Raw genomic sequence first — 12,947 nt, 5'->3', positions numbered from 1 at the left:
TTCACCCTTTTATCAATCATAAAAAGATTAAAAGAATTTATTTTTGCTTCATAACATTTATTTGTAGATGATGTTGAACTTCTTATTTAATTTAATGTAAATTTTGAAACACACACAGCCTTCAATGCACAGCATTCTACTTGTTATATTCATACAGGGTGGTCCACAGATCGCTTCCTTTATTCTGGTTATACTACATTGTACCGCATCTAGGCGTGCGGCTATGTTGGATACTCACCTGGGGCCGTAAGCCGCTACGGCAAGCTACGGTAGGCAAGCCCGCCTGCATGCGGTACAGTATAGTGGAAATGGTTTGTGGACCTTCCTGTATAGTATAAATAAACTAAAAGCAATTTATTTAATTGGCAGCTTAGCTTGTTTATTAACAGTCAATGTCGTTCCTTTACGACTAAGGTTGTACAATAACCACACAATCGATGTTGCGTGTTTAGCGTCTCGTCATTGTGATACGACAAATGAACGACATTGAATGTTTACATATGTACGCTGCTAATAAAAAAAATAATTCAAACGCCAACAACTACAAGCGTGCGACAATCACCACTTGTGTGCTTCCCCAGTTTTGTACTGATCGTTTGTTGTGTACTGCGTGTGCTGCGACAGGTTGTAAGTGTCGCTGTTGCGGGCCTGTCTGCACTGGCCGCTCTGTGCGCGTCCGCCTTCGCGATGCTCCACGTCGTGTCGCTGTGGGGCTCCGCCTGCCAGCCGGCAAAGCAAGTCGCCAACGCCACCTGCACTTGCGAGCCCGCGTACAAGGTAAAGCCGTCCAAAATAACAAAATAAGCTCACAGGTCGCTTGTCCCTACTGCAAAGCACGCACAGCGCTCCGGCGCTGGCGAAACCACGCAAAGCTCTTGGACGGTGGCAAAACCACGCAAAGTTCTTAGGCGCTGGCAAAACCACGCAACGATTTTTTTCCAAAAAAATGAGTTGACTAAATGTTCCTGAAGAGGGAGAGGGAAATGTCCCTTTTCCAACTATATAGGTCTCAAAAATCGCTTCAAAAATCGAGTTGCATGGTTTTACCGGCACCTAAGAACTGTGCGTGGTTTCGCCAGCGCCGGACCGATGTGAGTGCTTTGCACTAGGGACAAGCAAGGTGTAAAAACTACATTTCAGGCGCACAGAAAAACTGCTCAATTTTACTAGTTACATAAAGTGTATATGGCAGTTCAACGGATCGCTTTTAAGTATCTGTTCAATATTTTCTTCTGAGTCTCATACCTACACATGTTGGTGTACGCCAGACCACGTCTCGCCTAACAGGCATCGCGATATCTCACGAAACACTGTTACGCTGCGACACGCCTGGCATACATCTACCTTGGCCTGCGGCAGAGCCCTGTAACGAGCGAGCGCCGATGCTCGTTTCCAAAACGTGGTGTGAGGTGGGGTACGTAGAGGTTCTGCAAAGTCTCGCGAGCTGGGAGTCTCGACGGTCTACCGCCGGGAGTCAGCTGAGCTCTCGCGTCTCTCTCGAACTCGCCGCTGCTAGATACGTCTGTCTCTATAGCCCCAAACGAGCTTCGCCGGCTCAGTAGGCGGCTGGTGAACTGAGCCGCGCTCGGCTCACTAGGAAACGAACTGAGCCGCTCGGTGCCTACCCCGAGAGGTGGCGCGGCGACGCATGAGCCTCCCGGCTCGCTCGTTGCAGGGCTCTGCTACCCCACCTCACACCACGTTTTGGAAACGAGCATCGGCGCTCGCTCGTTACAGGGCTCTGCCGCCGGCAACTCCGTTCGGCAGGGGCCGGGCCTGCTTGGCCTGCCGGCGGCGATGCTCGGGCCTGCGGTCCGACCATTCCTGTCACGCGACTTGCTGAAGAACACAATCAAATGATGTTGCGGGCCTTCGCCCTACTTAAACCTGTCGTCTTTAAAATTTGCCCCATAGACACGAGATAGGGATGTAACGGTGTAGCACCGCGACTACAACCTACCCTTCTGCTTAGAAAACGTTTTTTGGGTGGTGGGGGTGGTGGGGGTTCTTTCCTATTTTGCGGTTTATAGGGTAAACCTACCTAACATGGATCAGGTACCAAACATGGATCATTTCTGTTTGGCGGGTCCTAAGTTCTGATTGGGTCGACCGATTTGAAAATTTGAAATTTCCCCAGGTAAAGGACTATATATGCAACAGAATTTGTAAGTGGCAATTTTTTGTCTGATCGCTCTCCTGCCCGCTGGTGCGCGCCGAAAAACAGTCTGCACACCAGACCTCGTCATAGCGCGCCAAAAGACAAGGCGACATACATGGTTCTACTTATTTCCTGTTTTTAAGAAAACTAACCTGTGGAATCACTTGGTATTCGATGAGAAGACGTTTTAAGGTATGCCCCTTAAAGACTCTGAAGATTTTGATCCTTTACCGTGAGTAATTTAAAAATGCGGTTAGGGGTAAAAACATAGAATTTGAACCCTCCTCAAATAACTTCTTTAGTTTTGCGCCTCGAAATCAGTCATTAGAAATCGTGCATGCGTGATGCCACTTTGCACACGGCAAAATATGACCAAAATAAAGGGATTGATGCAAACAAGCATCACAAATTTTTAATAGGAAAAGTTTTACAAGCGTTTACACCTTCCATTGCGCCTTATGAGGGGTCCGGGTAGGCAACCTGGGGCACATATTAGGTCCCTTTCCACTCTTAGCGCCCTTACGATCCCGTGACTGAGCAAGAAAATACAATAATTTCAAAAAAGTATGTTTTAAGTTTACAGAACCGGTTTCGAGGAACATTTCTCAAAGGAATCAGAGTGTCAATATCACGTGGTTAGTCAGGATATGTAGAAAAAGCCAAATTTCTAGTTAAATGAAATGCAACTTTTCCAGGCCCTATACCCGCCCCGAAGATGCAAATGAGCGGGAGGAACTTATAACTCCGTGAGCAGAATAGTCCGGGGAGCACGTTGTACGTGGTATGAGAAACTAATAATTTCGTCGACAGACGAGCCTTACAAACGTATCCAAACATGCCGAAGTTTTGATCCATGTTTGGGCCAGCGTCCAAACATGGATCACAACCCCTAAAAAGAGGAAGGGGTTGTTTTGGGATAAAACAAAAAAAGTTGCCTTCCCCTAATACTGTTGTTTATCACATATGTAAAGGGGGATACTCTAGCTCGGTGATCCATGTTAGGGTACCCCCTCCGCGGTCGCGGTCATGGGGATTCCCTGTAGCTCCTAAAGTATTGGAGCTAGAAACTCAATTCCATCGGGATACTTTCCTAAAGGGTTCAAACTACACAGCAACACCAAAAAATTATGCTCATCACACTTTTACCGACCCAAAAACCACGGTTTTCTGAAAAATGATCCATGTTAGGTAGGTTTACCCTAGGCCTTCTTCTACAACTCATAGTTCACTACAGCAATTTTTAGCTAATTTTCGTCGAAAAAGACCATCCAGCGCCTAAACAGTTAAAAATAAACAATTATAAATAGAGCCAAACGGACGAAATTTTCGCCCAAAGGGTTCTACTTTGACGAGTTACCCCTTAGAAGAGCATAAAAAAAACTTTTTGGGCGAATATTTGAACATTGGATACCACCATGCATCGCTGGTTCGGCTCCCGGCCGCTGGGGCTGCTCGACTTGCCCACCGCCTGCCCCTCCTCACCTCTCCTCCTTCAGTCATTGTTGACTGCGGAGCGAAGCGGAGCTCGCAACTCCGTTTGGCGGAAGGGCGGGCCTGCTTGTTTCTTATTTGAAGCAAATTCAAAGTGGGCCCTTGTTATTTGTTTGCAGGACCCGGATCGCTCGTGGGCCATCTGGGCTGGGACCTCGCGGCACGTATACCCCGACCTCAGCTGCCCCGAGGTCGAGTCACTGCTGAGCGTGCTGCTCACGGGCTCGGGAGCGGCCAACCTAGTTGGCGGATTACTGGCTGGCTGGTACGTGTTGCTGCACTGGCGCAGCCGGTACACGGACGTCTACGCCAAGGTGCGCACAGCACCGCCACCCGTCGTCATCAGCAACGTCAGCAAGGCTTAAAGGAAGAGCAGCAGGCAACGTATGGTGCAGCCCGAAGAATCAAGATGTTTGTCACTCCTTTTAATGCAAAAGTACCAAGGACGGAAGAAGACAATTTTTGCAAAATTATCAACGTTCTCGGTCACTATGAGACAAAGACGCATCTTTGGATTTGTGTAATAGGCCTACCTACACTTTATTTTAAGGTGTATTACTTTTCTGTGCTAGTGTACTTACGAAAAGAAACGAACCCATTTCCGTGCGGTAATGGGTTCGTGTGGTGTGCTACCTGCGATGTATCGCTTCTCGGAGATTGATAACGTTTTGTACTTTCTAGCAACTCCAATACTTAATGCGAAATTATACGATGGTTGCGGATGTGTTTCAAAACGGTGTGGTACATACACTGTGTGTGAAATGCTTCCAAACTATCCTTTCTGCAACATTGCAAAGCATTTCTTTGTGTTAGAATCCCTGGCAAACTAGTTTAAGTTTGTATTGTAAAGAAATAGTTTGCAGGCTAGGGAAGATCGAGTCTAGCCCTTGCAAGCATTTTGTAGTGTATTGCGCAGGTTTGTGACAACTTAAAGTATCGCGCCAATATGAGATCGTCTTTTTCAAAAAATGCTTGTAGTTATTTTATCGCGCTCTTTGCAATGGTCATTTACAGAATCAGTCAACACTTTTTGTTTTACCAAAAAAAATGCCGACAGTATACAGAAATGTGGGAAAAGTACCATCCTGAATTACTGTGTTGTTGCCTTTTATGTCCATACCCTAGTAGCACAAAACTGTGGCACATTGTGAGATTTTTTCAATTAAGCGATTAATGTGCAGATAATAAAGAGTCATCGGCGCTGTCCACAACAACTGGACAACAAGTGACCCAGTTTCGAAATTTCTAATTTATTCTGAAAGTGGAAAATGTTCGTGTTTGCAAACTTCCGTCCTCGAAGGGTCTTGTGTGGTGCTACCGAGGGGTGGATAACTCTCCTGCCAAGTGTACACCACTAATTCTGCCAATTCAGACCAATTCAATTTAATTCAAATGAATTTAAAACTAATTCAACTAATTCAAGACAATGTACATTCAATTTAAGTCAATTCAAGCCAATTCACGCTAATTCAGTAACATAAAATCGCAACAATTCAAACCAATTCAAAACCAATTCAACCAATTCAGTCCCATTCAAATTCAATTCAAGCCAATTCAAGCTAAGTCAAAATAATTTTTGAAATTTGTTCACCTAATTTAGGGGTTATCCACCCCTCGGGTGCTACCCACTGGCAAAATTTGATTGCGCTGCACGCGCTCAGTCCGGCGCACGGGTAGAAATACTAATTTGGAGGGGGGTCGGGGCTAGAGCTTTAATCCGCCCCAAAATACCTAAGATATTCCTTCGACGTCACGCGCGTAGGACCTGAAGGAGCGTTGATTAGGATAGAAAAATCGAAATTTCCAAAGGGGTCACTCTTTACTTGTCGAGTTGGCGTGGACAGCGCCAGAAGCGAGGGGTGGACGACTGGGCGGCTCCTGTGTACAGGCCAAAATGTACTCCAGGTGTTCTCCGATTGTACTCCGTGTACTCCAGCTGTTTTTGTCGCAAGTTCTCCGCGTACTCCGACTGTACTCCGGGTGTACTCCAGGTGTACTCTGCGCGCTCCGACCGGCAAAACGCAGTGTTCTCCGACTGTACTCCTTGTACTCCGTACTCCTGTGTACACGAAAAATTCAAGTCGCCCACCCCTCGGCCAGAAGCCAAATAAGAAATTGCATTACCTCGAGTTGAGCTGTTCGACAATGAATGAGGTTCGAGGGGGAAACGACTTAGGTAATCCGGCTGACAGCCGAAAGGTAATCCGGCAGGGGTTATCCGAGGAAATTCTAAAAAATCCGTGGTAATCCGGGAAAATTTTTGGGGTAATCCGGGGTAATCCTAGAGAAAAAGCAACGTAATCCGGAGAACACTCCGGAGGTAATCCGGGTAATCCGTAATCCAGCTGACACAAAGTTTAACAGTCGTTTCCCCCTCGATGAGGTTCCTCTGGAACTTTATTGGTGATGCCCTGACAGTTACTTTCGATACTTCTTTAGGAGCAGATGTAGGAGCAACCCATTTGGAAGTGAGATTAGATTTGGAAGGGCCTTGAGGTTGTTCCTGGAAATTTTAGAACAGAAATTTGACACATTCTGTATTGAAACCAAACAGAAAGAAAACCACATTTAAATCTTAAATAATGTAATTGGCTGAGCGATTAGCGAAGCCTATTACTCCACTGACCGGATAAGTTTCATTCTGTTTGTTTATCTGTTTGGTTGCCTGTCCGCGCGATAACTCTAGAAAGAATTGAGAGAACGATCTGGGAATTTCAGGGCCGTTTTGTATCATAAAAAGACAGATTAAGTTCGAAGATGAGCATTTTAGCTCAAAAAATTGACTTTAAAAAAATCAAAAACCACAAGTCGCACAATAATTCTGTTTTCTTTTTTTTTTGTATGGGGTTTCATAGGAAAATTAATTTACGAAAGAAGAAACTTTTCAGCGAAAATTTTGTCCGTTTTGCCCATTCTTGTACCGTTTTGGTGCCATGGGACATTTCTTGGCGAATAAAACGTGAAAAAGACAAAATGGTCTATTAAATCGTTAAAAAGGCTTGGTGTCACAGAATTGGTAAAGGAGTAATACTTAAACCACACATTAGGAGTCGAACCACACCCTCTTTTGGGCTTAAGGGTCCCTAGATTATCTAGTATAACTAAAACGTTGATTTTTACATAACAATCTGTCAAAATTCGAACTTTTAATAGAAATTTTTATCGAACAGCAAAAGTTTCATGTCCGTAATTTTGGAGTAACATGTCCCCGACAAATGCTGTCAGTATGTCAAATTTTGGTGCAGGAAACGCTATATAAAGTATAGCCTCTCATTAACTCGTCTCGGGTGTCAGCGCCACAGGCCTAGCTATATGTGCGCCAGGCGCGTCGCAGCGCAACAGTGTTTCGTGAGATACCGCGAAGCCTGCTACGCGAGTCGTGGGCTGGGGTACATATAGCTAGTTATTTGACAGTAAAAACAAATAGTATACCTGTTCCTTTGGATCGCACGGCAAAAAATTCATTCGCTGTGACAGCGAATAAATTCGCTATCAGCGGTAACAACGAACGCCTTTCCCTTACCATAGCTGTAGCAAGTTGCAGGATGCAGACAACTTGACAAGTTCTAATTAGATAATTAGTTTGCCAGGAACAGTAAAGAAATTTGTATATGTCAAACAATTATTTTTGCTATCATGTAATTAGGCCTGTAGCAGAATTGGATGATTCAGTCAGCTGTTGCAGCTACACATTTTGTTGCTGCACACTTCCCTGTGTGTGTATTAAGGTAAGGTTTTAGAGAGGAGGGTGTATTTTTTTGTTACTAAATAAACATACCAATGTAGAGAAAACTTATGCTGTATTTGTCATTATGCAAAATACGCAAATCTACTCAAGACCGATACATAGCATAGCATAGACAAATAATGAGATCACAAAGCAATTCCCAATTTAGAACAACGTTTTTTAAATCACAGATACAGAAATCAGTTTAAAATTGAGATTATGAGCTGACAACTCACAATGTAGAACAACAAACTTTTTACTTTCGGAGGCGGATAAATTAATATTATGTGGAAGAGGGTCAAATAAATTCATTACATAAACTTTTGACCAAGAATCAGACGATTCCACTTCATATCCATGAACATGGGAATCAAACCCTAAGTTCATAAGATGAGAAAATACTAGAACAAATGAATTATTACTTTCAAGGATTATTGCCTCGATATGGCCAAATACAGGATTTTCTGAATTATCAATTTGAAGCGTGAGAACCATTCGAAGTTTGTACTTTGTGCCTTTTAGTTTTACCCAATTAGCAGACATACATGATGACATGGGTGTAGCCAATACACTCTTAAGACACTCAGGATTACTAAAATTGGCCCATGAAACTTCATGAAGAGGACCAAACTCAGGTTTAGGAATAATTCTAGATCTGGACTTACAACGGAAACACATTTGAAGTTGATGATGGATAGCAACAGTTACACATATCTGCATACGTGATTGTGTATCATGAGCACGCATGAGAAGGGAGCGGTGTTTACTTTCAAAGCGCTTAGTACTAGTGAGAGCAACAGGCCCACTCTCATCAATAATTGTTGAATAATGAACTTGAAAATGAAATTTAGGCTTTAGAGTATCATTTGGGACACAGACATATATTTCATTGAATTCTTCAACAAGGATTCTGAGTGACACTGACATACGAGGGGATATTGATTTAGAGAGGCACTTGTCTAGAAGTTGACTTAGTTTTAGATTTAAAAAAATCCAAAACGGATCATCATGAGGGACTCTGTCACTGACTAAAAGACCAAACATTCGTACAAACATTAAAGTTTCCGGACCAGACATTTTCAGTTTATCTCTTGAAGCAAAATCAAGAGAAATTGATGGAATTTTGCTACTATCACAATCACCATAATAAAAAAGTTCAATAAAATGGTTAAGAAGTTCTACAGTAAAGTACTTAGGAATGCAATGTCTGAGCACAAGTAACATTACATAGTGGCAAATTCCCTGCGAATAATCGTGAAAATTATCTACACAGTAGTTGGAACTTATGTGAAAAGATGGCAATTTGTTAAAAACAGAATCTTTCTTTACACCAGTTTTGCTTGGATCATTTTGAAAAAGGTCTTCATCATATGACTGTTCTGTTCTGATGAGAGCTTTGTTTTCAGAGCATTTCTTTTCCAAATCAGACTTGCAAACCTTGCAAAGAAGGACAATAATAGTTAGCTCTGGGGCCCTCCATGAAACCACCAACAGATTTCAGACCTTGATTGTCACCGAGTAGCAGACCAGTGACGAAATAAATTCTTTTAGGGACACCACATAAATCAAGTACAATACCTTCCTTTTCTAATTTAGTTAATATAGAAATTTATGGCCCAAAGGCACGGTGATCTGCATCAGGCCTACACGAGGAGGGAAATACTAATGCAAGAAAGATATCATCAATACTTCACTGACATTCTGGTGGAAGACAAGGTATATATGCAGAAAGTCCGGCCAATTTCTCAGAACGAGATCCAAGTGGATTATTACACTGAACATTATCATAGAAAATATGTATTGGCAAGACAATATCATCATCCTTGAATTTAGCAGTTTTTTCCTTCCACAGTTTACACTGAACATAATTTTCAATTACAGACTTGTCTTTGAGGAAATTAACATAAGACATAATGGCATTAAATGCTTCAGGTAACTCTAGGTACTTTCTTAAAACAACGTCACGTTGAATGGACTGGCCATATATCTTCTTGGATCTAAGAACAGGACCATTTGGAGCTTTCACTAATACATCAACCTCACCAATCTCATATTGAACAGGAGGAATATAGTCACCACACTTCTTAAAGTAACGGAACCTTATATACTCTGAAGATACATGAGAGACGGAGTTTTCAAAGTCTTGCAAAATATTTTGAACTGAGAAGACTTCTTGGTTGTCATTTAACATAGGTACTATCAGTCTAAAAAGTTTCGAGGGTCGACTGCGAATAACGATGGGGCCGACTAGTCTCGCACGGGGCCCTGCCTTGCGGGCCTTGCGGACCGTGTCCGCAGCGGAGGGCCAAGATGGCGACCCCAGCCGCCCCGAATATTCCCAAAATAATTCAGATTTAACCTGTTTGCGTTTTGGGGTGCCAAGTAGAGCAAGGGCCAATATATTTCCAGGACGGGTTGACAGTAACTAATAGACCCTATTCAGTCTCGGCTCTGGGAGAAGAAAACAGGAATCCCGACCGGAACCAGTACCTTTATCCTGCCATTTCTTCGCGAGAAAACTTGCAAACCCGACATAAAAAATTATCACAAACATCGTGGATTGTGCTTCTACCTTCCAAAGCCATTTAAACGTTAAAAAAGCGTTAATTTTCGTAACTGGTTCCGGTCGGGATTCCTGTCTTCTTCTCTTTTAGCCGAGACCGAATAGGGTCTATTGTAACACCAAGAGTAATGCCGAATCTGAGATGGCAGCGGATATAAAATGAGGCAAGGTTAGACGGCCAGCTCCAAGCTTTTGGTGCTGTCGTGCAGATTTTTCATCCGCGCGTATTCTCGGCGGGCGCAGTAAAATTTCAAACAGCATCGGAGCTGTGCCAATCTACTAAGGCTTGCTTCTTTTAGTTTTAAAATTGCCAGCCATGAGTGATACATCGCCTAACGGTTGGCGCCCCAAGTCCCACTCTGGATAAGTTTATTTGTAACATTGCTTTTCTTTCACAGTGGATTTTTGATTGAATTTCAATTAAGTTGTTAGCAGGACACCCCATTGAGAAAATGTTTGTTACAGAACTACGACGCGTCTTAACAACAATGATTTATCTGCAGCGTGCGGATTACACAAAGTTCCATCTGCAGAGTGCTGAATGAACAATGTTCTATCTGCAGAGTGCGGATTACACAATGTTCTATCAGCAAAACAGGGTTAGGCGCAGCCTTTCACCTTTGTCTGGTTTGCAAGTAACTGGAAGACATTAACGCCACTGTGAGCACACGGAAAGAATCGTAAAGGTCCAATGTTTAATTACGGACTGCAAAAAGTGAAGTAGAACGAGCGGTTACGGAGTTATAAGCATTCCTTTGGTGGTGTCCCGAAACCCGCGTTTTGCAGATAGAATATTGTGTAATCCGCACGCTGCAGATAGAACATTGTTGTTAGGACGCGTCGACTAAGGCTGGCGTGTTTCAGCGTTTCGAAATAAATATGGAACAAGCGCGAAATCGGCTTTAATTCTCTATTATTTGAACTTACACCTTTAGCAATCTTTAGGTGAAATCATGAAGATCTGCATAACTACAACGGAGTCGTGTGTGGTATAGGATAAGAAGAAGGAATGTCAGAAACAGGTCAGCATCATGTAAACGTCTTTATTGAAGTATTAGGAGACGATAAAACAAGGTAAAGAGCAAGCCAAACAATACCGATTAGTGGCTATCAAAGCCATTCTACCATTCTTACCCGTTTCCTCTGTTTCGAATTTAAAAGCAACTTTCAGTTCACATAGAAAAAGGCTTGTAAGAACAAAGGATAACAAAGCAAACAGGGTATCAGCAGAGATCCAAATTGCAAAAACGGCTTGGCTGACCAACAGAAATCGTTTACCTTGCAGCAAATTAAACAGAAAATACAAAGCTAATTTTTAGAAAGACTCGCATTTACAATCAAAAGCCAAGTAAACGGGTAACACCGTTCTGCCGAGATCTTTTTCGTTTCTTTAGATAAGCTAGCACATACCTTTTTAACCAGGGATGACCCATTTACTTTGACTCTAAAGCGACAATTGCACTCTAAAAGCGTAAAATAACGTAACGATAGGCCTTCGGCTCCAAAGAACAAAAATTTAACCCCCAGGATTTTATTTTGACGAGTTTTCCGATCAGAGACCATCAAATATCTGAGAAGCAATATTAAAATGATTTGGGGCGATTTGGGGTCATTTTCGTGTGGAAATCGCCCTCTGGCGACTAAACGGTTAGAGATAGAGCCAAACGGACAAAATTTTAGCCCAGGAGGGTTCTACTTTGACGAGTTTCGTGTTAGAAAGATGTAAAAAAAATATTTTTCAAAAGTAATATTTAGGGTTTTTGGTTTTTGATTTTGTTGACAAGCCAATTTTTAAGATAGAGGGCTCAAAATCAATACAGTTCTTGCTTTTTATGATACAAAGTTACAATAGAAATTTGAGCCTTCTGGCTCAAACCGTTCTCGAGTTATCGTGCTTACAGACAGACAGACAGACGCGAAACTTTTTGATCATCACTGGAGTAATAGGCTTCGCTATCGCTTAGCCAATAAAACTTTTACACGTTAAAATACTTGAAGACTTAGAGAGGATATTCCCCAAAATAATGCAAACAGTTATGAATTTTATGACCACACAACTATTCAGAACTTCTCCAGGGCACAGGTCAAAGCTGAACTTCAGTCCCATTGAACCTTACACAGAGAAATCACCATATCTTGGGAGAGTTGTGGAACCAATTGCATAGGCACCCTTTCTTTCTGGGTCGACCACTGATTTTTTTTAGGAAAGTTGACATGTTATAACACTGTAAGGAAAACGATACATCACTTTAAAAGAAATGGCACATATTTAATTATATTTATGTCTTAGCTATGTTAACCTAGGTCAATATAGTAACTAGCTATATGAACGCCAGACCACGTGTCGCGTAACAGGCTTCGCGATATCTCACGAAACACTGTTGCGCTGCGACGCGCCTGGCGCACCTATAGTTAGGCCTGCGGCGCTGACACCCAAGACGAATTACGGAGAGGGTATAGGGGAAAAGGGCCTTTCGAGCCCAAAATTTGACATTGTCGAACTATTTGTCGAGGTCTTATTACTCTAAAATAAGGGAGATTAATGTTTTACTGTTTGGTTACGGTTTTTATTAACAGTTCGAATTTTGTCAGATTGTTATGTAAAAATCTACGTTTTAGATAAATAATCTAGGGACCCCTCAGCCTAAAAGAGGGTGTGGTTCGACCCATATAGTGTGGTTTAAGTATAACTCCCTTTACAATTCTCTGAAATGAAGCCTTTTTTACGATTTAATGGACCATTTTGTCTTTTTCACGTTTTTTTCGCCAAGAAATGCCCCATAGCGTCGAAACGGTTCAAGATAGAGCAAAACGGACGAAATTTTCGTCCAACGGGTCCTACTTTGATGAGTTACCCCGTAGAAAACAGTGAAACAATATTTTTAAAAATCGTCATGTTGGCGACCTGTGGTCTTTGAATTTTTAAAAATCCAATTTTCGAGCTAGAATGCTCTTCTTCGAACTCGATCTGTCTTTTTGGCTGAGCGATTAGCGAAGCCTATTACTCC

The 12,947-nt window shown here is 42.5% G+C and overlaps 2 protein-coding genes across 8 annotated transcripts in view; one reads left to right on the top strand and one right to left on the bottom strand.

Moving 5' to 3' along the window:
* The window catches only part of LOC113209737 (uncharacterized), an 87,853-nt gene extending 80,408 nt beyond the window's left edge, over window positions 1-7,445 (top strand). For all 7 annotated transcript variants that reach the window (XM_052267689.1, XM_052267690.1, XM_052267688.1 and 4 more), the window contains 2 exons: window positions 625-777; window positions 3,769-7,445. In XM_052267689.1, the coding sequence (XP_052123649.1) occupies window positions 625-777; window positions 3,769-4,014 (399 nt within the window). In that variant the 3' untranslated portion in view covers window positions 4,015-7,445. The remainder of the gene's footprint in view (window positions 1-624; window positions 778-3,768) is intronic.
* A 111-nt stretch (window positions 7,446-7,556) lies between these two features.
* On the bottom strand, window positions 7,557-8,600 carry LOC127749479 (uncharacterized). The gene has a single exon (XM_052267711.1). It carries the CDS (start codon window positions 8,598-8,600, stop codon window positions 7,557-7,559), a length of 1,044 nt encoding a protein of 347 aa, XP_052123671.1.
* Between the last annotated feature and the right edge of the window lie 4,347 nt (window positions 8,601-12,947).

This window comes from Frankliniella occidentalis, unplaced genomic scaffold (assembly GCF_000697945.3).
Source record: "Frankliniella occidentalis isolate FOCC.00 unplaced genomic scaffold, Focc_3.1 Scaffold57, whole genome shotgun sequence".
In the NCBI taxonomy this organism is placed as follows: Eukaryota; Metazoa; Arthropoda; class Insecta; order Thysanoptera; family Thripidae; genus Frankliniella; species Frankliniella occidentalis.
This window is presented reverse-complemented; position numbering and strand designations above follow the sequence as displayed.

What these genes read in the sequence shown, in the direction of transcription:
- LOC127749479 (XM_052267711.1), bottom strand. Translation starts at nt 8,600, where the DNA reads ATGTTACTTGTGCTCAGACATTGCATTCCTAAGTACTTTACTGTAGAA.